Source organism: Gigantopelta aegis, chromosome 7, assembly GCF_016097555.1.
Source record: "Gigantopelta aegis isolate Gae_Host chromosome 7, Gae_host_genome, whole genome shotgun sequence".
NCBI classification, from domain to species: domain Eukaryota; kingdom Metazoa; phylum Mollusca; class Gastropoda; order Neomphalida; family Peltospiridae; genus Gigantopelta; species Gigantopelta aegis.
In genome coordinates, this window is record NC_054705.1 from 23492806 (window position 1) to 23518655 (window position 25850).

General features: G+C 39.1%; 1 protein-coding gene and 1 long non-coding RNA gene across 3 annotated transcripts in view; one reads left to right on the forward strand and one right to left on the reverse strand.

The window, feature by feature from the left end:
* Window positions 1–25850, forward strand: part of LOC121376996 (alpha-tocopherol transfer protein-like) — a 37785-nt gene continuing 11935 nt past the window's right edge. Inside the window, exons 1-6 of one of the 2 annotated variants that reach the window (XM_041504826.1) lie at window positions 1–153; window positions 9356–9505; window positions 16340–16573; window positions 18941–19017; window positions 21117–21233; window positions 23569–23679. In XM_041504826.1, the coding sequence (XP_041360760.1) occupies window positions 9370–9505; window positions 16340–16573; window positions 18941–19017; window positions 21117–21233; window positions 23569–23679 (675 nt within the window). In that variant the 5' untranslated portion in view covers window positions 1–153; window positions 9356–9369. Of the gene's footprint in view, window positions 154–713; window positions 961–9355; window positions 9506–16339; window positions 16574–18940; window positions 19018–21116; window positions 21234–23568; window positions 23680–25850 lie in introns of those variants that run through there. The other variant, XM_041504827.1, reaches the window with a different exon arrangement.
* LOC121376998 overlaps window positions 3352–25850 on the reverse strand; it is a 46775-nt gene continuing 24276 nt past the window's right edge. Inside the window, exons 2-3 of the long non-coding RNA XR_005958568.1 lie at window positions 3943–4034; window positions 3352–3410 (exon numbers count right to left, since the gene is read on the reverse strand). This is a non-coding gene — a long non-coding RNA (uncharacterized LOC121376998). The remainder of the gene's footprint in view (window positions 3411–3942; window positions 4035–25850) is intronic.

A 25850-nucleotide genomic window follows, 5' to 3' on the forward strand; every position in this document is an offset into this window, starting at 1 on the left:
TCGCTAATGTGTAGCCGGTGAGCAGGTTGTTGTTTTGAAAGCTCCGACTCTATAACGAAATTAGAATACATAACAATAACTCTGTTTACTTAATTTATTCAATTAATTTAATACTTAATTGTTCTACACCCAAGCGGACGAAGATAATAGCAAGTAAGTTTGTTGTGCCTTTTTGCGCACTTAAATAGCTACCGGGGCTATTATAAATTTAGTTAACACGTGTCTAAACTTTGTCCTAGTATTGCCAGATACTAGGCCTAGTCTCACACGTATAAATAATCGCTGTAAGATTAACCCAGTCGATAAAGCATTTCTAATAATGTCAAGAAATTATAAAAGTTTGGCAAGTGAAATAATTACCGAGATGTCGAACCGCTCTTCGTCAACTTTTAGCAACTCATCCTTTCCAAGTTCGGCGGGAGAGCAACTGGCTTGGGACGCGTCCGCCGATACACACATGACGCCAAAACAACCGAAAGCGTCTTACTCCGTCCAAGCGCGCCAGGCGCGATACTCCACTCCCCGGGGGAGGCCTCTCTATTTTAGTAGATAAATATATTCTGGAGAGGTCCGCCCGGGGGGAGGAAAATTTACTTGAATCGGATGATGAGAGTTTGGAGAGAGGATTATCATGCGACTTAAGTGATATATCTAACTCAACCTCAGATGACAATAATAAATCCACCCCCACCCCTACAACACAAGAAGAGACAGTTATGATTAACTGCTCAGGGGAAGAGACTTCTGACAATAAAATAAATAAAGATGTCTCAGTGTTATCTTTGGATAAGGAGGGCGAGGTAAGCGTCCCGTTTTCAATATCGGGTGCGTCATCAAAAGAGTCGGCCTATGTGAGGTCACCGACCCCACCCCGCGGGGTGTCGGACACAACTACTCGTAAGAGGAAAGCGGGGCCGATGCCTAACGATGAAGAGGAAGTAGATAATGCCTCGAATAAAGGTGAGTCCATGATATATGGGGTTAACTTAGAATATCCCATTTCAACCACCAACTCGTTTGCGCCCCTCGGGGATATGTCAGCTACATCTACTCATGTTTCAACTCCCCCCCCCCCCCCCCCCCCCGTACTAAATTAATCAGAAGGAAATCCAAACAACAAAATGTTGAAATTCAGGGGTTGAGGAGGGTATTTTTTTAATGATTTGGACCCGACCCCCTATGGGTTACAGTTCCTACAAAACTCAATAACCGAGATGCAACAAAGCTCTCTCTCAAGAGCTTTTAAAAACACAGTTTTTTTCTATTCCCGGGTGCCTGGCGGAGCTTGCTTTGTCAGAACCCAGTGGGACGCCCCCTTTGCTGCCCTAGGGCCCACCATGAAAATCAGACCTTTCCCTGACAGCGCAGACGAAGTGGTGGTTATTTTTAAAAGCTGTTACAAAGAACCCAATGAGGGTGACAATGTTGATATCTGTAATGACCTGTCAGTGGACAGCTACATTGAGACATTTGGACCCGGCCCTAGCCAATCTTTGGCCTTGGCAGAGTCAAAACATGTATCTATAAACAATAGTATCAGCCCCCGGCTCAAGGCCACCGTCTCAGAGAGAGTTGAGATAGGAGTCGAGTCGGGGATTCAAATCGCAGAAACTACCGCTGGAGACGGTCGTAAGGTGTCCAACGACGTCCGCGCTAATTCAAATATAGGCGATTTCGATTCCTTTTGCCAACAAGATGGTAAAACAGCACGTAGGCAGCTGGCGACTGTTGTTAGCGGCACGGGGTCGCGGAATTCCACGAAGCGGGTTTCGGGGTTGTCCGGTAATGAGTCGGAGAAAGAGTTTAGTGGCTCAAGATCCGACAAACTGGACAACATACCGAATACCCCCCCGGCAGTGGGGCTGGGCTTCTGGAATGATGAAGTAGTCACTTTCCACCCCGCGACCAGTCAACCGGTGGTTTCACTGAGGTGATACAAAAAAAGAGGAAGCGCCGGTTCGCCAACTCATCCGATTCAAATTATACCGAATCTCCCACCGCCGGAGACTTTCTAATAAACAAAAAACAAGAACCACCCCCCCGGGACTAAAAGAATCAAATCAAATAAAGGGAGGGTGGTACTTCCATCTACAAAGACCAACACCAGTTTGCCAACACGTTTAAATTTTTCAGGTATGGAGGTGGACCCTTTTCCCCCCTGGAATCCGGTGTGAAAACCCGCCAGGGGCAGAGGGGGGCTGGGCCTCTTCCCCCCTTTTATAAACAAATCAAACCAGCGAGAGAGGGGGGCGCCCAAACACAAATAAAGCGTCCCTCTAACTCTAAACCAAACAGGGAACCTTTCGAGGTGGTATCAAGGGGAGGCCCTTCACAGAGGGATGGAGGAGGTAATCCACCCCTCTCTCTACGTAGGATTATAAAAACAGACCTAAGAGGCGCTAATGGCCCAGCCATCTTTTCATCGGTCAGGACGGACAATCCGGATATACCGGTCTCAAATGTAACAGTTTGGGGCAATGGGTATCAGGATGTCTTACTGGCCGAACCCACGGCGGCGGAAACTATACGGGTGAAGGGGGTGGAACACCGTCTACACCCATACCAGGCCAAACCCGTGAAATGCGCCAGATGCCAGAAGTGGGGTCACCTAACAAAAAAATGTAGAGCCACTAGACAATTCCCGGTCTGCTTTAGGTGTGGGGCCGCCCACCCCAGGAGGTCCCCGGACAACCCATGTACAAGACCGTTATCTTGTGCAAACTGCAGGGGGGCTCATTGCACCCATGACAAGGGGTGCCCTGACTATAGGAGGGCGGTTCGCATCATGGCAGACAGGGTACCCATTCCAAAAAGATCTCGGGAAGCAAATGTGGTAAGGCCGTCCCCCCCCCCCCCCCGGGATTGGCAGCTGGCGCAAAATTTACTAACAAGACTGAGTCTGGTATTAATATTAGCAGACCAGTCTCTGTTGCTACTTCTTATGCCGGCGTAACCTCAGGGACCAACCAATTAAATTCAGATCATTTGATAACAGCTCTCGATTTAGTTAGGGTACTTTCAGGAGTTTTTTTGACCCGAGAGAACAAAAAGGTCCCGACTTCAAAATTTTCTATAGAAGACATCCGGATAGCCTCAGGTGAAGCCTGCGAATTATTAAATTTAAACTTAGCTATCAAGGTTGACCCTGGGGCCATTGAGGCATGTAATGTCGCCTGGTACAGGGCCAAGGACTTGGTAGCACCGGAGCCACGGAGCAATGATAATGTGGACTAATCTGTTAGATAAAGATGGTCCCCGGGAAATTAGAATTGCTCCGTGCCTCATCATGCAGGTAGGCCCTATAGGTACAAATAGTATTAATGTTAATAATAATAACAATAAGAAACTTACTAAATATAACGGTTTAAATATACTCCAGTGGAACGCCCGTGGCCTGCGCACCAATGGCCCTGAATTAAAAAATTATATTGATCATAATAAATTTATTGATATTATTGCTATTCAAGAGTCCTTACTTCCGAATACTTCAGTAAAAAATAAAAAAGATAAATTATTTACAGAATACAAAATTCCAGGTTATACAGGACTCTTTTTTAATAGTGGCAATAAATCTACGGGGGGAGTAGCTACCTTTGTTAGAAATGGAATGTCCCACTCTCAAATAACTGTGATAAGGACGAGTCCAGAGATCGAGGTGTTGGGGGTGACAATACATACTAAAAATAATAATATAAATATTTTTAACTATTATGTACATACTAGATTATCTGGGAAAAAATTAACTGTAGATGATTTTTTGAAACCAATAGGAAATAATAATATAAATTTAATAGTGGTTGGGGATTTTAATTGTAAAAATATTTTATGGGGGTCAGATAAAACTAATTTACAAGGTAGTTTAATAGAACAGTGTATGGACAATTTAAATATGGCTTGTCTAAATGATGGAAGCCCTACATTTTTATCAGACACCCACCATACCTGGTCTTGTCTGGATATATCCTTTGTCTCCAAAAATATAGCAGCCAAATGTGAGTGGGAGATTCTTGATGAGCTGGGCAGCGACCACCTCCCTATAAAAATTAAATTTAATATTTTAGATAGCTGGAATAATGAAAACAATAATAATAAAAATAAATGGAACTTAGAAAAAGCCGATTGGGTGGACTTTGGTCACATGTGTGGTCTCTTGGATCATGAACAGATTAAGGATAAGAATATTAATATATTTAATAATAATTTAATTAAAGCAATAATTGAAATAGCCACTAAAACAATACCGACTTTTAATAAAAAGGGTAGCCGCGCTTCCGTCCCGTGGTGGAACGAGGAACTATCAAAACAAAAAGTTAACAGGAATAGATGTAGACGTAAATTAAAGAAAAATAAAACTTTAGAAAATATACAGAAATTTAAAGAAAGTAAATATAAATTAAAATTAAATATTATTAAAACAAGAAACGCCTCATGGCACCAGTTCTGTAGTTCGCTAAACAAGGATTCAGATGTAAAAGAAGTATGGTCTAGGATTAAAAGGATTCAGGGGAGATCAACAAAAAATAATAATATACTTAAAAACAGTCAAATTTATAATAATGATCAACTAAAAGCTAATGCTTTAGGAGCAACGTTTAAACAAAATTCGGCTACAACTAATTATTCATCTTTTTTTCAAACTAGAAAAATAAAATGGAAAGAGATAGCCCATGAAGATCATAGCCCGGATTTTGACAGACCATATAATGCACCCTTTAAACTCCGGGAGCTGAAGGAGGCTTTTGGTAACCGTAAAGGCTCAGCTCCAGGGCCAGATAGATTTAGCTATATATTTTTTAAACATATGCCTACCAAAACCCTCGGTCTGTTCCTGGAGTTATTTAATTTAATATGGCTAGAGGGGATCCTTCCCCTTAGTTGGAAACATGCAGAGGTCTTTGGACTTCCAAAACAGGGTAAGGATCCCCTTAACCCATTAAACTACAGGCCAATATCTTTAACATCCAGCGTCTGCAAGACCATGGAGTGTATGGTTAATCAACGCCTTATCCACTTTCTGGAGACCAACAAACTATTGTCGGTTTTCCAGAGAGGTTTTAGGAGACACCACTCAACTACCGACCACCTGGTTAGACTTCAAACCGAGGTTAAGGATGCCTTTCGGAATGGCCTCAGGGTGGCCGGAGTTTTTGTGGACATTGAAAAGGCTTACGACATGGTCTGGAGACGTGGGTTGTTGTTCAAAATTTACCAAATGGGGATTAAAGGGGCAATGTTCACATTTATAGTAAAATTTTTAGAAGAAAGAACATTTGCCGTAAATGTAAATGGATGTTTTTCCCCCATTATGGATTTGGAAAATGGTATACCACAAGGCTCAGTGATAGCGCCCACATTGTTTGGAATCTTTATAAACGACTTAGATACAGCACTAATCACTACAAACAAAAGCATTAAAACATCTTTAAGTGTTGGACTTTTTGCTGACGACACAGCATTCTGGAGGATAGGTAAATCCTATGATGATATCAAAACAGACCTCCAGAATGATTTAGATAATTTACATAGATGGTCAGCAGCCTGGGGGGTTACCATTTCCAAAGCTAAAACTAATAGTATAGTTTTTCAGAAATGTAGAGATTTTAAAAGAAGATGCAATTTAGAGTTGAAATTTAAAAATATTATTATTAAACAGGTGCAATCTGTCAAATTTCTGGGTGTAATCTTTGACCATGCGCTCAGTTTTGGCGAACACATTGCTGGAATTACCGATAATTGTGTCTTCTATTTAAATCTTTTGAGGATACTTTCCGGTACGTCATGGGGCGCAGATAGAAAAACTCTGCTCATGGTCTTCGAGGCCTTCATAGTGTCCAGACTCCAATATGGTGCGCTGGCCTTTGGGTGCGCAGCACAGACACACCTTAAAAAACTTGATGGAGTATATGGTAGATCCCTCAAGATAATTATTGGGGGAGCTATCTGTACTCCATATGATAGTATAATGGTGGAATTGGGAGTATTACCCTTAACTCTGAGGAGAATCAGGCAGGGCTTCAGATACATAAATAAAATAAGGAGCCAGGTGCCTGATTCTCCCATAAACAAATTAATTCCTCAAAAGGTTAAAACTGTCGGTGATAAGGACATATCCATCATTTCATATCTTAATAAATTTGCCACTGATTTTGGCGTCTCTGGACTGACCATTAGTAATGCTAATGATCGACTTGATTATCCATGGCGGTTCGAGCGCCCAGTGGTAAACTTCCACATTAGAAAAGAAATAATTAAATATGATAACCCATATATTAAATTTTTTATCTTCCAAGCAGTGGTGGAGAAACACTATCCTGACTGTGTACAAGTGTACACAGACGGATCGAAAGACTCCACCACTGGGAAAACAGGTATGGCTTTTGTCATTCAAAGTAATACAAATAAAAAACCGATAGCCATTAGGGCCAGGCTCACTGATAATGTTTCGGTATATACATCTGAACTTATTGCCATACTTTATGGGTTAATGTGGATCCAAAATGATAACGTAAAAAGAAAGGGCCCTGGTAGATATGTGATTTTCACCGATAGTTTAAGTTCACTTCAGGCTATAATAGGATGTGGGGGTATAAGACCCGAAATTATTAATAAAATATATAAATGTTATAATAACATTATCACCAGTGGAACCAAAGTAGGACTAGAATGGGTGCCGGCACATGTCGGTATCCCAGGAAACGAGCTGACTGACACAAACGCCAGAAATAGCCTACGTGACATTAATATAGGAATCGAAATCAAACATAATCATAAAGAACTTAATTCTATATTAGAACCACACCTTGGTAAACTATGGCAGTCCGAATGGGACCACCATACCAGGGTGTGGCATGCACATATCAAGCCGAAGGGCGCGGGACCCGGTCCTATATCCTTTAACATTAGGGCCACAAAAACAATTTCGAGACTTAGAATGGGAGTTTGTTATGGCCTTAATGGAAACAAATTTAAAATAAAAAAATCTCCCACACCTAACTGTCTGGTGTGTAACAAGGTAGAGGATGTGAAACATTTTCTACTTGAATGCACCAGACATATGTTAAAACGTAAGAATTTAGAAATTTTTTTTTAGGAAAAATAATCTGGTGCTCAACGGTCTAAATTTATTGAATCCACCGATTGAGCACAAGAAAGGTATTGACAGGCTCCTGATGGCCTTCGTGCTTGAAACTAAAATAGATATATAGATAATATTATTAGCTAAATACTATTAATTATACTTTGTAATCTCATGTGGCTGTCCGTGGCGGGTTTTATTATTGTCCCCCACTTTCTTGGGTATAACCACTCTATAAACCCTTATTATATAGATTAAAATAATTAATAATTGAGTTATGTAACAAGACATACCTGGTTCGTTTCCCCATTTGTGTACTATCCTCTTGGTGGAATACGAACCAGGGAGTCTTTGGGTAGTATTAAGGTTGGGGCTTCCTCCTCATTGGGTTTTATCCCTCTGATGGTAGGAAGCCCCTACCCACTTGAAGTGATAGTTAGGGAATGAGGGGGGAAATTAATATAACTATAATAATAATAAAATATATTGGGAATATATGATGGTTATTCAGCTAATTAATACCAAAATAATTTCCTCTCTTATCGCGCCTGGCGAGCTTGTATAACTAAGGGACGCGAGATTATAAATAAATTTATATAATATACCGGTTTTTAAAACTAATTTTAATAAATAATTTTACAAGCAATTATATAACTTAAATGAATAAAGTAGGCGGGTTTTTCCCCCTCTTCATTATTTTTGTGAATGAATGTGTTGAATGAATGGATATGATGTATGTGTCAGCTTGGGTGTTTAATTGTGAAGTGTCTAACCTGGCAGTTAGACATTTCCCTATGGTTCACCGGCTACTGTATATATTATATGTAAATTTATATTGGAAATTTTGTGTTTTTAAAATTATATTTGTATAAATGTTTACAAGCGTGCTCGGTTTTTTAATATTTATATTATTATATTTTATTATATATTTTTAACTATTGATCTAATAAAAAAAATTCCAATTAAATGGGGCGGGAAACTGCACCCATGCCGTCTGGAGGACCTTGGTATTATTGCCCTGGACCTCCCTTCGGTTTTTACAGATTAAAGGGTGACTTCCACTCTCCTAGTGGATTAAATCTAATAATAAATAATTAAATAACTAATAACTAAATAATCAATTAAATGATCAGAGAGCCGCGCTGGTGGAGGGTGCCGCGGTTGGGACGGCGGGGGATGGGGGTTTGGGGGGGGGGGGTGGTGGGAGACCACCGGAAGTCAAGAGGTAGGCATAGGCGTAGGCGGTTTGGCAGTAGGGAGCTAGGTTTGTCCGGGGGGCTCCCGCCTCCCCTCCCCCGGGCCTCGGCCCCGTCCTGTCTGCCACACTTAGATTCCCAATACCGACGTGGCCCCTCTTACAAGTAATAAATTTCCTGTGAGGCCGACTCACCTTTCATATGAACCTCCCCCCTAATTCCTCATAAGGGCTAAACTAAGTATGTAGACCGAGACCTTTTTTAGTTTGGATCGCCCGGTCAAAATTGTGATGAAAATTAAAAATAGGAATTTTATATTTGGAATGCACATCAAAATTGTAAAGTCCCAAAAATATTTCTAAATTTTCCCTATATTTCTGTCCCGGACCACTCCTGCCGGCTATCCGGAGGAAGGGCCCGTGACAGACATGCTTGAAACCCTAGTGGTATATGAGCATGTAAATAAATATTGGAATGGAATGTTATGACACGAGCAATATCTTACACTGGTGTGTAATAAGTAAATTTATGAAACCGCGATCTCGCTTGTGGAATTAAAAAAAACCCAGACTAATTTCATAAATTCCGAATGGCATTCCCGCTGATGCAACAATTATTGTATATTATTGCAGACGTATGTCATTTGAAAAATAACCTATAGTTTGTCCCATCATTCTATAAAACTTTTTTTTTTTTTTTTTTTTTTTTTCGTAAATAATTGCAGTTTTGTTTGACGTAAGAAGACAAGTGACTTTAAGCGTTTTGGGAATAATAAAAAAAAAAAAAAAAAAAAAAAACGCGTTTATTGTGGGGCGGACTATAAGCATGGTACCATTTCATTTTATTCTTGGAGCAAGGGTGTGTTTTTCAAGCACACACACTTTCACACACACACACACACACACACACACACACACCGTACACGCAATTTAGAATTTTGCTGGAAATTAAACATGACTTGCACAATATTTAAATTTGGCGCTAAAGAACAATAATCCACATGACTGTGCATTTCCGCGTGTCAATGTGAAGGACGTTTCACCTCGCTGTCAGGTGTAACAAATCGGTATCTCTGCTGTTGTAGGGACAGGTGGCAGCATGGCGTCGTCGTCTGGTTACAAGTGCACGCTTAGTCCCGAACTCCTGAAGAAAGCTAAAAAGGAATTGTCGGAAGACCCCAACACAACGAGACAGGAAATTAAAGCGCTGAGAGAAAGATTGGAACGAATTCCAGGTAACTGCAATCGTCATCGTTCACTGTTCAGGGCCAGATCCTGTGAAGTAGTGGGGGGGGGGGGGGGGAGGTTGGTGTGTACATATAAATTTAATCAAGATGGGAGATTGTTCGGTAAATTAACAGTGTTAACAATGTAGACTATGTCTTTGTTAAATAGTGTCATAACTCCCAATTACAAACCTAGATGTTTGAATGGTTCATAGCCTAGGCTATAGGAACATTTTACAAATTATAGTTACTCCACTTCCCCACCCTTCCATAAGCAGTCAAAGGCTGAATCTGTAGGTGTTTTGAACCCTGATTATTATATTATGCACATAAGCACATGAACACCAGGCTCAAACTTCTCCCCAAGGGGCATGGTAGGCTACATGTATTGCTAGTTCTCAAAAACCATCCTCTTTTAAAGTGGGGCATTTGAAACCAAAACAGTGCAGAAAGATATCCGCCTTTTACCGCCCATTATATTGATAAAATAGGGAACCTAACCCTAAAACTCTATAATTAACCCTAACACTAACTCTAACCAATAGGGAGATTAAAGTTGCATATTGCAGGCATCTGAAAATTATGAGAACAATTGTTTTGTTAGTGCATTGCTTGAGCGAATCTAATTTTGCATTTACCTATTTTATGTTCAAGTGAAATTTAGATCATCATTTACTTGGGGAGGGGGCTTGATGTAGCCCAGTGGTAAAGTGCTCGCTTGATGCACGGTCAGTTTGGGATCGATCTCCGTCAGTGGGCCCATTGGGCTATTTCTCGCTCCAGTCAGTGCACCACGACTGGTACATCAAAGGCCGTGGTATGTGCAATCCTGTCTATGGGGTGGTGCATATAAAAGATCCTTTGCTGCTAATTGAAAAGAGTAGCTCATGAAGTGGCAACAGCGGGTTTCCTCCCTTAAAGGAGAGGACAATTAAGGCATTTGGCCTGGTATGCATATTCAACGATATATAATGCACATTATTGCTTAATATCAACACGTATAATTGTATAGTTAATTAATAAAACAGTTAAATGTGACAGCTATTATGTATAACGCGCGCAGCAATTTTGTACCATCTCAGTGAGTACGCCCTCTGGCAAGCTGGTGGTTATGTAATACTTAACGTGTAACGTCAGGAATGAGCCTTATAGAACTAGAGAAACACAATCTACCTGGTTTTTGCGGGATGATAAATAGTCATACATTGCAATATTCTGTAATAATACACATCCCAGTAAGCTAGCAATCAGTATATCCAGCACTATATATATTATTTTTCAATACAAAATAAAATACCATTGTCAAAGTGGCTACACAACAAGTCGAAACAATTAACAATGTTTTGCCCATGCATTAACCTACGTACTGAAATGATACACGGAGTGTTTTCTTAGTTAATTGGTCTATGCTGTTAGTTGCTTCTACCTGTGATTCCTGATTGGCAGGTGTGTATTTGATTGGTAACAAGACGAGCCAATTAATTGACACTGTCTAGACACAAAAATACATACCAGTATTGTGGAATATTACCTGTCACCCCTAAAATTGTAATGGACATGGTTTATTACTGTAAGTAGTTCTGTAAAACTATTGATTAAGTAGACTTTTCCATCTAAAACCACAGAACTGACCAATTATGTAGTCCCAAAGAAAAGAAAATTATCACTTGGGTATCGTGGGTTAAATAGTTTATTATATTATTACGTCATTTATGCTGTTTTACAAGTCAGGTTGATCAAAGAGAAGCGCCTTGTCAAAAATTACTGCTTTTGTTTACACTGTACATACAAGAGATGGTCAGGAGCTGACGTCACTTCGCCCCAAGCTATCCCACCGGACATCACAAAAACAAAACAAAATGGCTGCCCCCAGTTAGCAGGAATAATCTTGTTTTTTTATTAACTCTAAAATTACGCGTTTTTCAGTTGCTAAAGTGTCAGTATGTGTTGATGGTCCGGGTATGCATCTTTCCAACACATAAGGCTCTTGTTTGAGTTGACCCTACCTTTAATATCTGTGTGGTCCTTAACCATATATCTGATGCCATATAACCGAAAATAAAATGTGTTGAGTGTGTCATTAGATAAACCATTTCCTTCCTTCCATTTACTTGGATATAACAGTTTACACAAAAAGGAAATGGGTTACCTCAATTTATTTATGCGTAACCGACATATGGGTCACAGAGATTCTCAATTCTCAGAGGCCTGTAATAGACTGATTCGTAATTAATAAACAAGACTTCTATATGATAAACCATTTTATCCCAGTCATGTCTGCTAACAGACTTCTATATGATAAACCATTTTATCCCAGTCATGCATGTCTGCTAACAGACTTCTATATGATAAACCATTTTATCCCAGTCATGTCTGCTAACAGACTTCTATATGATAAACGATTTTATCCCAGTCATGTCTGCTAACAGACTTCTATATGATAAACGATTTTATCCCAGTCATGTCTGCTAACAGACTTCTATATGATAAACGATTTTATCCCAGTCATGTCTGCTAACAGACTTCTATATGATAAACGATTTTATCCCAGTCATGTCTGCTAACAGACTTCTATATGATAAACGATTTTATCCCAGTCATGTCTGCTAACAGACTGGTCTCATTTTAAAATTTAGTTAAAAATCATGTGAATCAGTTTTGGGGAGAAGGTGAAAAACCCCCACAGATTCTTACTACCTATTGGAATGTTTAAATGTAGACAAAAACAGCAAGTCTTCTTCATTTCGTTCACTTGTTGACTACACGTCGAGGCCAGCAGTGAATGATACTGTTCTCTGTAGATCACTTCTTGTGCCATACAGCTTCTACTGGAGAGTTGTTGTAGTAAAACAGCAAGTCTTCTTCATTTCGTTCACTTGTTGACTACACGTCGAGGCCAGCAGTGAATGATACTGTTCTCTGTAGATCACTTCTTGTGCCATACAGCTTCTACTGGAGAGTTGTTGTAGTAAAACAGCAAGTCTTCTTCATTTCGTTCACTTGTTGACTACACGTCGAGGCCAGCAGTGAATGATACTGTGGCAGTCTCTGTTCTCTGTAGATCACTTCTTGTGCCATACAGCTTCTACTGGAGAGTTGTTGTAGTAAAACAGCAAGTCTTCTTCTTCTTCATTTCGTTCACTTGTTGACTACACGTCGAGGCCAGCAGTGAATGATACTGTTCTCTGTAGATCACTTCTTGTGCCATACAGCTTCTACTGGAGAGTTGTTGTAGTAAAACAGCAAGTCTTCTTCATTTCGTTCACTTGTTGACTACACGTCGAGGCCAGCAGTGAATGATACTGTTCTCTGTAGATCACTTCTTGTGCCATACAGCTTCTACTGGAGAGTTGTTGTAGTAAAACAGCAAGTCTTCTTCATTTCGTTCACTTGTTGACTACACGTCGAGGCCAGCAGTGAATGATACTGTTCTCTGTAGATCACTTCTTGTGTGCCACTTGTTGACTACACGTCGAGGCCAGCAGTGAATGATACACTGTTCTGCTGTAGCTTCTACTGGAGAGTTGTTGTAGTAAAACAGCAAGTCTTCTTCATTTCGTTCACTTGTTGACTACACGTCGAGGCCAGCAGTGAATGATACTGTTCTCTGTAGTAAAATCAGTCTTCTTCATTTCGTTCTTGTGCCATACAGTTCTCTTCTACTGGAGAGTTGTTGTAGTAAAACAGCAAGTCTTCTTCATTTCGTTCACTTGTTGACTACACGTCGAGGCCAGCAGTGAATGATACTGTTCTCTGTAGATCACTTCTTGTGCCATACAGCTTCTACTGGAGAGTTGTTGTAGTAAAACAGCAAGTCTTCTTCATTTCGTTCACTTGTTGACTACACGTCGAGGCCAGCAGTGAATGATACTGTTCTCTGTAGATCACTTCTTGTGCCATACAGCTTCTACTGGAGAGTTGTTGTAGTAAAACAGCAAGTCTTCTTCATTTCGTTCACTTGTTGACTACACGTCGAGGCCAGCAGTGAATGATACTGTTCTCTGTAGATCACTTCTTGTGCCATACAGCTTCTACTGGAGAGTTGTTGTAGTAAAACAGCAAGTCTTCTTCATTTCGTTCACTTGTTGACTACACGTCGAGGCCAGCAGTGAATGATACTGTTCTCTGTAGATCACTTCTTGTGCCATACAGCTTCTACTGGAGAGTTGTTGTAGTAAAACAGCAAGTCTTCTTCATTTCGTTCACTTGTTGACTACACGTCGAGGCCAGCAGTGAATGATACTGTTCTCTGTAGATCACTTCTTGTGCCATACAGCTTCTACTGGAGAGTTGTTGTAGTAAAACAGCAAGTCTTCTTCATTTCGTTCACTTGTTGACTACACGTCGAGGCCAGCAGTGAATGATACTGTTCTCTGTAGATCACTTCTTGTGCCATACAGCTTCTACTGGAGAGTTGTTGTAGTAAAACAGCAAGTCTTCTTCATTTCGTTCACTTGTTGACTACACGTCGAGGCCAGCAGTGAATGATACTGTTCTCTGTAGATCACTTCTTGTGCCATACAGCTTCTACTGGAGAGTTGTTGTAGTAAAACAGCAAGTCTTCTTCATTTCGTTCACTTGTTGACTACACGTCGAGGCCAGCAGTGAATGATACTGTTCTCTGTAGATCACTTCTTGTGCCATACAGCTTCTACTGGAGAGTTGTTGTAGTAAAACAGCAAGTCTTCTTCATTTCGTTCACTTGTTGACTACACGTCGAGGCCAGCAGTGAATGATACTGTTCTCTGTAGATCACTTCTTGTGCCATACAGCTTCTACTGGAGAGTTGTTGTAGTAAAACAGCAAGTCTTCTTCATTTCGTTCACTTGTTGACTACACGTCGAGGCCAGCAGTGAATGATACTGTTCTCTGTAGATCACTTCTTGTGCCATACAGCTTCTTCTGGAGAGTTGTTGTAGTAAAACAGCAAGTCTTCTTCATTTCGTTCACTTGTTGACTACACGTCGAGGCCAGTGCAGTGAATGATACGTCGAGGCCAGCAGTGAATGATACTGTTCTCTGTAGATCACTTCTTGTGCCATACAGCTTCTACTGGAGAGTTGTTGTAGTAAAACAGCAAGTCTTCTTCATTTCGTTCACTTGTTGACTACACGTCGAGGCCAGCAGTGAATGATACTGTTCTCTGTAGATCACTTCTTGTGCCATACAGCTTCTACTGGAGAGTTGTTGTAGTAAAACAGCAAGTCTTCTTCATTTCGTTCACTTGTTGACTACACGTCGAGGCCAGCAGTGAATGATACTGTTCTCTGTAGATCACTTCTTGTGCCATACAGCTTCTACTGGAGAGTTGTTGTAGTAAAACAGCAAGTCTTCTTCATTTCGTTCACTTGTCGACTACACGTCGAGGCCAGCAGTGAATGATACTGTTCTCTGTAGATCACTTCTTGTGCCATACAGCTTCTTCTGGAGAGTTGTTGTAGTAAAACAGCAAGTCTTCTTCATTTCGTTCACTTGTTGACTACACGTCGAGGCCAGCAGTGAATGATACTGTTCTCTGTAGATCACTTCTTGTGCCATACAGCTTCTACTGGAGAGTTGTTGTAGTAAAACAGCAAGTCTTCTTCATTTCGTTCACTTGTTGACTACACGTCGAGGCCAGCAGTGAATGATACTGTTCTCTGTAGATCACTTCTTGTGCCATACAGCTTCTACTGGAGAGTTGTTGTAGTAAAACAGCAAGTCTTCTTCATTTCGTTCACTTGTTGACTACACGTCGAGGCCAGCAGTGAATGATACTGTTCTCTGTAGATCACTTCTTGTGCCATACAGCTTCTACTGGAGAGTTGTTGTAGTAAAACAGCAAGTCTTCTTCATTTCGTTCACTTGTTGACTACACGTCGAGGCCAGCAGTGAATGATACTGTTCTCTGTAGATCACTTCTTGTGCCATACAGCTTCTACTGGAGAGTTGTTGTAGTAAAACAGCAAGTGATTATAATATGAAAAACGTTTGATACATTGTATTACTGAAGTGAAAAGGTAAACATTACTCTTGGTATGTAACAACTTAGTGTCACAACAATGAACTTGTGCACCAGCCATTTCCTGTTAGTAGGATGTTTTTTTAGTAAGCGGCAATACCAGTATTTGACCCCCAAAAAGCTCCCAAACATTAATGTATTGGGCACTGTTTAAATTAATGTTCTTTGGTATGTTTTTATTGTTTTTAAAAATATATTTTTTTCTTGTTTTTTTAATGTATATGCAGGGCTTTGAAAATTGGGAGAGATATAGGTTTGTTCACGTATTGCTCACACAAATCAAATGTTGCGAGACCTATTTTTCATTCACACATTAAATGTGGGACGTCATTAACGTGATTGGCAGACGAGTTCGTGGTTCAGTGCTCGTCTGATACGCGATCGATCTAGGATCGATTCCCGTCGGTGGGCCCATTGGGCTATTTCTCGTTTCAACCAATGCTCCACAACTGGTGTAACAAAAGCTGTGATATGTACTACCCTGTCTGTGGGATGGTGCATATAAAAGATCCCTTGCTGCTAATTGAAAAGAGTAGCCCATGAAGTGGCGACAGCAGGTTTCCTCTTTCAGTATCTGTGTGGTCCTTAACCATATGTCCAACGCCATATAACCATAAATAAAATGTGTTCGAGTGCATCGTTAAATAAAACATTTCCTTCCTTAAATAACAGGAACATAGAGATTTACACAAAGAAGAAATGGGTTATCTGAAGTTATTTTTTGAGTAACTCATAAATAGATTATCCAAATGTTCTATCCTTGGAGACCTGTAATGTTGAATACAGTATTAACTGTTCATGTAATACATAACTGCATCATGATTTTGCTTTCTTTCCATCAGGTCTGAAGGCACGGACTGATGATGCCTTTATTCTGCGATTCCTCCGAGCTCGTAAGTTTGACCAGGAGAAAGCATTCACTCTGGTGATGAATTTTTACAAAATCAAATTCGAGCATGCGGACATGTTTGCCACCATGAAGCCCTCGTACGTAAAAGAAGCATTGGAAGATGGGGTCACCGGTATGCTGGAACACAGAGACAAAGAGGGATGCAAAGTGATCATGTTTAGACCAGGTGAGAGTGAACAGGTGCACAGCCGGTCTTGGATCGATCTCTGTTAGTTATGTTAACTTTGTTAAGACCAGGTGAGAATGAACAAGTGTGCGGCCGGTCTAGGATCGATCTCTGTTGGTTATGTTAACTTTGTTAAGACCAGGTGAGAATGAACAGGTGCACAGCCGGTCTTGGATCGATCTCTGTTAGTTATGTTAACTTTCTTAAGACCAGGTGAGAATGAACAGGTGCACAGCCGGTCTTGGATCGATCTCTGTTAGTTATGTTAACTTTATTAATACCAGGTGAGAATGAACAGGTGTGAGGCCGGTCTAGGATCAATCTCCATTGGTTATGTTAACTTTGTTTAGACCAGGTGAGAGTGAACAGGTGTGCGGGTGGTCTAGGATCGATCTCTGTTCAGGGTGTCTGCCAAAGGGTAAAACGGGTATGGCGCCAAACCCAAAAGTGTTTGCAGATTTGTTTTTTTAAGTTAACCTTTTGAGAGTCCCCCCCCCCCCCCCCCATAACCCCTGTCGATTGTGGTTGCATGCAGCAAATATTGAATTCTATAGAGCCATACTCAATAATTTCTTTCTAGTGCAGACCTTGAGTGGCAGTATGTAGCCCAGTGGTAAAGCGCTCGCTTTATGCACGGTTAGTGTTGGATTGGGCCCACTGGGCTATTTCTCATTCCAGCCAGTGCACCACGACTGGTATATCAAATGCCGTGGTATGTACTACCATGTGTGGTATGGTGCATATAAAAGATACCTCGCTACATTAGTGGGTTTCCTCTCTAAGACTGTCAAAATTACCAAATGTTTGACATCCAATAGCTGATGATTAATAAATCAATGTGCTCTAGTGGTGTCGTTAAATAGAAGAAGATCAATTTGAATCTCTTAGTCTTAAGTCATTATGACTGGGGGATGGGTGGGGGGGTGGAGCGCAGGAGTATTCACTTGCCTTTTCTGGTGACCACTGCCTGAGTAAAAGGGGTATTTACAGTACCCCTTGGAAGTCAGAAATCCACCGTGTTTAACAAATGTATATTAATTATAATCGATATATGTTTTTACTGTGAGGAATGAGGATCAAATATTTTGATGAGTTAGATGTCTGTGACGATTATGATATACATTATTATATATATTTATTATATATATTATAAAATACTAAACAAGCTTGCCTGTCATACCATTTTTATGAAATGAGTGAACAGTTTTTGTTTGTTTCGTCAGATGCCAACACTGTTGACGAGTTTCATCAAAATGGTATGACAGGCAAGTTAGTTTAGTATTTGATTTATTACAAACCAACTACAAACAATCAACAATGCAGAAGTAAGCACATGCCGAGACCTACTAAACGTTGTTTTTCTACGAATTGGGTCAGTTAGTGATCTACATCACGCTCACGTCACGCCAATATTACACTAGTTAGATACTGAGTGATTGTTATGACATGAGCAATATCTTACGCTGGTGTGCAGGGTTTCTGCCAGAGGGTAACGTTTTATGGCGCCATATAGTGTGGCCATACCCAAATGTTTTTGCAATTTTTTATTTTTTTTAAATTGACTTTTTGACAAAATTAAAGACTTGTCATTACTGTATGATTTTCTTAACCCTAACCCTGAACGTAACCATTTTCTTTCTGGAGGAGGCCCCCATATCCCCTATCAACCGTGATTTTCAGCACACACGTTTTAAATATTCAATTTCATAGCGCCATACCCAAAACTTTCTTTCTGGCAAAAACGCTAATCAGGTCAGGTCATAGGGTTTTACGTGTACATTCAGAACAAGCTGTTGTAGCGCACGCCTGTCGTGGGCACAAGAGCCGGCTGTGGCCGGCTCCTCTGTTCATGACAGGAATAGAAATACTGGTGTGTAATAAATACCTTTATATCAGACCCTGGGGCGTGATCTAGCTCAGTCAGTAGAGTCCTCGCCAAGGTGGTTGTGTCGTAGGATCAAATCACCTCATTGGCCATGGTATGTGCTGTCCTGCCTGTGGGATGGTGCATATAAAAGATTCCTTACTACTAATGGAAAAATGTTACAGGTTTCTTTTCTATGACTGTCAAAATTACCAAATGTTTGACATCCAATAGCCGATGATTAATAAATCAGTGTGCTCTAGTGGTGTTGTTAAACAAAACAAACTTTCTAACTTTAACATTACATTTACAATGCTTAAAACACCTATGTTTAAGAAAAACAGGCTTCATAAATTCTGCCCACTAACTTTAAATATGTATGTGCCAGGTGGGATGGTAGAGGGTACATTACTGGAGTGTCTCCTGTCTCCTATAAGTTTCGAGCCCTGCTTTTAATAGCTGTAGAATAAACATGTTAAATTAAACTTTTGTTTTTGTTCCAGGCCGATGGAATACAGATAAATACGACGTCTGGGACATGTTTAAGACAAACTACATGTCTCTGGCTAAAGTTATACAGGTAGGTATGATATTAGTCACCTACCAGTCTAACCAGAGGTGACTATAGTATAGGTTTAGCCTCCATTCTTCCTTCCGTCTGTCCATCTGTCTCACATACATGTAGTTTTACAGATTCTATTTTTTTTTGCAAGGTCTCAAAATATTGAGCTGAAGTTTTGTATTGTTACAGATCAAGTATGGTTTTCATGGCAATTTACCAATTTGTGACAGAAATTATTACTCTTGAACTTAGAGGTTTGAAAAAAGAAATCCTCACAATATCAGTGCCTCGAGCTATTGAGCTGATATTTTGTGTATAGCTTTATCGTGTACTGTTACTGATCACGTTTTACTTTCATTATGATTTACCTATTTTTGACAGAGTTATGGCCCTTGAACTAATGAAATACTTACAAGGATGTATATTTTAGACAAGAGTTATGACCCTTGAACTGATGAGAAACTTACAAGGATGTATATTTTTGACAGAGTTATGGCCCTTGAACTAATGAAATACTTACATGGATGTATATTTTTGACACAGTTATGGCCCTTGAACTAATGAAATACTTAAAAGGATGTATATTTTTGACAGAGTTATGGCCCTTGAACTAATGATATACTTACATGCATGTATATTTGTGTTGGTCCTCGTAGGGATGTTTGTTTATAGAACCTTATTTACACATGCATGTAGTTGCTATGGTAACTTTATTTTTGGTTAAAGATGTATACCAGTCCTGGTACATCTTATCATACATGAATAAAGTTCTGGTGATCCTTAATTAAGGCAACACACCATCATTCGTCATGTCGTTACTTGTTGTAGGAGCTTAATATAGTCTGGTTTAGGAAATAGTCCTTCAATAAAAAAAATATTGCCGAATTCTGTAATGCTTTCTGAAATCTTTCTTTGATGATTATATTATGAAGGTTCATTGGTTTGAAGTTACTTGTTAAATGTAGTACTAACTGATAACAGCTGTGCAAGTAATATAGTGACACTTGTATAACAGCCACACGAGGCTGTGCTCAGGCATGAGGGCTGTTAACTGAAAAGGTTATGCATGGTCTACCTATGTTGATTTTTTACACAGTACTTGTCAGTTGAGAGCAATCCCTAAAATTAGACGTCACGTGACTCTTCGACAGTGTTGTATTTTTCACAGAATACATTCTGACATAGAAACTGTATTGAACTGCATGGAGTAATTAATGGTGGTGTGTAACCATAACTAAGTTTGCAACTTTAAATTTTAGAACTTAATGATTCACTATGTAACTGATGAATTGGCTGTTTACATAAATTTGTGGTTCCGTAATGGACACATGGACAGAATAACAGTTTGCATGAAATATTGTACTCTACATTAGGAAAACAATATTAATTTTAACCAATGATTCCTGACTTCTAATTAACAGTTCTGTAATTTAAAAAATACCTTCAGAAAAAACAAATGCTATGGCAAGTCTTAGAGTAATATTCTTCATCTAAAATACACTTTGCTTTGGCATTTATATTTTAAATGACTGTAGTAGTATCCTCTTACAGTAATGTGCATCAGCCACAAAAAAAAGTGACATTAATGAATTTTAGCTCCAGGCTTGAACCTAATGACAGCATCAACAGTAATTACGTTAATTGCCATTGCTGTTGAGATATAAATTTCTGTAAGTAGAGAGCGTCACCGACGGCACTTTTGGATACCATCAGTAAAGCTCCTCAACAATGGCGAAATGTATACACCTGGTGTACATTATCTGCCAATATTAAACATTAATTTTTCAGTATATGTCTACATACAGCAAAATAACCTTTTAGTCATATTTATTTGCTGCAAATGTCACTTTAAACAAAATTGCCATTGGCAGGTTTAAAATTGATGTCTGTGGGAATTCGTTAAAACATTGCTGTGTGAGACAAATTCTTACATTCAAACCCTGTTAGCTTTTACATCATCACTTCTGAAAGCTGTAGCGAAATGCAGCAGCTGATTAGAAACACCTACGGTATTATTTCTTTTTCCATATCCTTGTTTTGTCCTCTTGTTGTATCTCCACCTTGTTTTGTTACTTATCCATGTCTCTCTCTTTTTTTCATCTGTGTTTGTTTCAAAGGAAGAAGAAACTCAGATACATGGTTTGAGAATGTTTCTCGATTTGAGCAACTTGACGTGGACCCATGCAAAACAAATCACTCCAACATATGCAAAGTGCATTACTGGATTGTTTCAGGTAGTATTAAGGATTGTCTGTTATTTCTTTTACGTTCATTGGGTATGAACAAAAAACATCTGCAAACTGTGTGAATTAACAAAGCCGTTTTCAAATAAGTTTGCGGATGATTTTTTTTTTTTAGACAATACTTATAATTAAATTTAAACAATACTTGCTAACAATGACACTTTAAGTTCATACTTTATTTTAAATTATTTTTGGTCCATACACAATAATGCTCAATAAGACAACTTGTCCATATAAAATGACGTCATCAGATAGGTTTCACGACGACATAATTTTTACGTTCCATCGAGAAATGAACCAACTCTTATTGCTATGTCCAGACTAATGGGAATTTAATTATTATAACAGTTTGAAATGCATCATGTGTTTTCTGACAAAACCCCAGCATAAGACATTTTAATCATTATTTTACCTGGTAAATCTTTCATTGAATACTACATGTACATGACTAGTAGACTTATACTTGCAGTGTCATTTTATCAAAAAATAGCTATCATAATTATTAACATCTGTCGCTTGAGATTTTGTAATATATGTAATTCACATTCAGACTTGTTCATATTGAAATTTATTTGTAAAAATTGCAAAAAATGAGATTACATTGAGAAAACTAGTCATTCAGTTAATATGTTTCTTTACCCATACCTCGCTGTTTAAGAGGATTTATATTGTATATCACTCAGTTCATTTTATTTCAACTTATTTTCGTGGTTATATCCAATTAAGGTTCAAGCACGCTGTCCTGGACACGCACCTAAGCTATCTGGGCTGTCTGTCCAGGACAGTGGGTTAGTTGTTACAGGGTACCCATGGATCAGGGAAAACAGGGAAAATGTTTTTTTTTAAATTCCCTGGTCTGATTCAGGGAAAAGACAGGGAATTTTATTTGGGTATAATGGAATCTGAAAAAATATCCGGGAATTTTGTTGAGTCCTATATTGTATATACATCGATATGTATACAAAATAATGTAAAAATGTAATACACCTAAGATATTGGTGTTTTGAATTCCTTTGTCTCTTTCATGAGGGTATATTGAATGATAGCTACTGGTGATTTTTAGTGTTATGTTTCAAAAACTATCTTATCTATTTTTAGTGAGAAATCATCAGTATCAAATTATACCACCAAGGAAAATGTCATGTTTACATGTATATGATCTACATATAGCACCCAAAACACTAGAAGTCAAAAGTAGAAGGTTATACCAGACTTAATCTATATAGGACTACAAGTATTGTTATGTAGCTTTTACATATACATGTTAGTTATAATACAACACAATGCCTAATGTTTTCTCAAGGACCACAATGAACATTTGTAGTTTTTATGGCTAGACAATATTAACAGTAACTGGAACACTGGGGAAAATAAATTAATGAGTTAATGTACTCACATATATATATTGTCACAATATGTTGATTATGGTATTTGGAGGTGAATGTGTGGCTATTGGGGGTGGCAGGAGGCTCTTGTATACAATAAAAAATCATGGATATCAGACAGGGGAAAATCTTTTACAACAGGGAAAATACAGGGAATTTTAATTTAAAAATTCTGTGGGTACGCTGTGTTAGTTGTTAGTGAGAGAAAAGAGGGTGTAGTGGTCTTACATCTACCCATTAAGTTGTTAAAACTCGCTCTGGGTGGGATTCGGTACTGGAGTGCAAACCCAATACCTACCAGCCTTACGTCCAATGGGTTAACCACGACACCACCGAGCCCGGTCAGTATATCACTCTCTCGCTGTTCATCTAGTTCAAGGGAAGTAATTTTTAGCTCCCTTTAGTATGTGAATTTATATGTTATCAATATAGTAATACATGTATATTACATTGCTCCCCATAATTTAAGTTAAGGGAGTAATTAACCGCTCCTCTTATATTTTTCGCAGCAAGGTCTGCTTACCCATGTCTATTTCTCATTCTAGCCAGTGCACTACGACTGTTATATCAAAGGCCATGGTATATGCTGTCCTGTCTGTGGGATGGTGCACATAAAAGATTTGTGCTGCTGATTGGAAAACGTAGTGCGTTTCCTCTCAAAGACTACATGTCCAAATTACCAAATGTTTGACATTCAATAGCCGATGATTAATAAATCAGTGTGCTCTAGTGGTGTTAAACAAAATAAACTTTCTTTCTGTGTTCTTGGTTTTCCTAGATTAATATATTTGAAACTCCGTTCTGCTGCAGGGAACATATTCCTCAGCATTACAAATTCAGTTCAAATAACAGTAAGTGTCTGTAACTGCTAGATAAATCAATGTGATCTAGTGGTGTTGTGTAACACAGTATAATTATAGCATGGTTTATTTTGTCTGTAGGAATCGTTTCCAAGCCGATTTAAGGGAATCCATTACATCCACGAGCCGGCATTCTTCGACTATGTGTTCAGCCTCCTGAAACCACTTCTCAAGAAGAAGATTATTAAACGCGTTAGTTTACTAGTATTAGTGTGTGCTTGTATTCATTTTGGGTATATAGTGAAACTCGTCTAAACCGGACACCCTTTGGACCAAGTAAAAAGTCCAATTTTAAGAGGTATCCGTTTTAGAGAGGTTCTCTTATGTACAGATATTTAAAAAGGGCCCATGAGAAACGTCCGGTTTTGAAGGGATTCCAGTTTACAGAGGGTCCGGTTTTGTCTGTGTGTGAGTGTTTGTGTGTGTGAGTGTGTGAGTGTTTGTCAGACCTGTCAAGAGAAAGCAGGAGGTGTGTGTTGAAAAAGCAGGAGATTTTGTCACAAAGCAGGAGATTTTTTAAATTCACACAATTTAACCCAAAATCGCAAGATTTAAAAAAACCCAGTATTACAATAAGTTATATGAATACTATATAATGTCATATATACTTGTTAACCTTAGATCTTGGCATTAAATTTGTTTTTTTAAAGTTATACCCTTTTCCGTGAGTAACTTTATGTCAATGTCAAACACAACATTTTTTAATTGTACAAAAATAATTTCTTGAAGTGTACCCTTATAACCAACATTTTACTGCACAAACATACAAAATTAACTGACACAAGTATGTTTATACAACTAATTGGTCTTTTCGTTGTCTTGCTGTGACATGTGATTTTAACATGCATCGTCACGATCGTGTGTATCGCTGTCAACTCTGGAGTCTGGCAGTTCAGATTTGTCATAGTTGCATTATGTAATCCAGTGGGAAGACATTTTACAATTCAGAGGTGTTATTAGAACTAAATTGGATAGTTTTATATATGGCAACTCTGAATGTCAATACACAGCCTGTTGAATTAGCGGTAACACGCTTCATAGTCATTACGATGACAACAAACATTATAATAACACGTCATTTTATAAACTCCATGTGCTTTTTGAACAACATAAATATGCTATCCCACAATTCTCACTTCGGCAAAGGTTAAACAGTCGGGACAATTAGGTTTGTTACATTTTCAGAAACTGAAAGTAGTCGACATTTTCCGAATGAGAAAAAAAAAGGCAGAGTTACTTCCCTTATGTTATTTTGACAAAAGAGGATCGATTTTTTTTTATGCTTACAAAAATATCATTTAAAAGGAGAAATTGTCCTCCCGCACAGGAGAAAGGAGATTTGATCAAATACCGGGAGACTCCCGCGGAATCCGGGAGGGTTGACAGGTCTGGTGTTTGTGTGTGTGAGTGTGTTTGTGTTTGTTTGTGTGTGTGTGTGTGTTTTTGTGTGCATTCATGGTTAGGAAGTTGGGGCTTCTGGAATTTGTACAAAATCCACTAGCCATGGGATCAGTGATTTAAAAACATTTACTAGCTACGATTAAAAATTCACTAGCCCTACTTTACTTCATACAATTTTACTAATAGTAATAATCTGATATGTTACCTAAAGAGGGAGATAGAGATTAAAAATACTAAGATTGGGGGGTGGGAATGGGGGCAGGATATTCATATTTACCAAATAAACTTAAATGCATCATTTAATTAACAACTACTTTTTCACTAGCTGTCGGGCATAGCAGTAGTAGTTATTTTCCAGCCCAAAATTAAATATCACTAGCCATGGGAGTGGGGCTGCCATAATCTAGAAGCCCTGAGGAAGCAATGCATGTTTGAGTGCTCTTGTGTAGATAGTTGTGGGTGTGCCATATTCACACATTCCAAACTACTTATTCCCTTCCCTACTCCTACCATTCCAGTACTCACCGGGGCTGGACATAGCCCAGTGGTAAATCGTTCGCTTGATGTGCGATCAGTCTGGGATCGATCCCCGTCAATGGGCCCATTGGGCTATTTTTCGCTCCTGCCAGTGCACCACGACTGGTATATCAAAGGCTGTAGTATGTGTTATTCTGTCTGAGGGATGGTGCATATAAAAGATCCCTTGTTGGTAATCGAAAAGAGTAGCCCATGAAGTGACGACAGCGGGTTTCCTCTCTCTATACCTGTGTGGTCCTTAACTATATGTCTGATGCCATATAACCGTAAATGTGTTGAGTGCGTCGTTAAATAAAACATTTCCTTCCTTCCAGTACTCACCAGTTCTGTTTCATTACACATCCTTTTCTTCAAGTACTTTATTATTGTGGATTTTCTGTTGACCTCATCACAAACACAAACTTCCGAGCACAAAATAGTGGTAT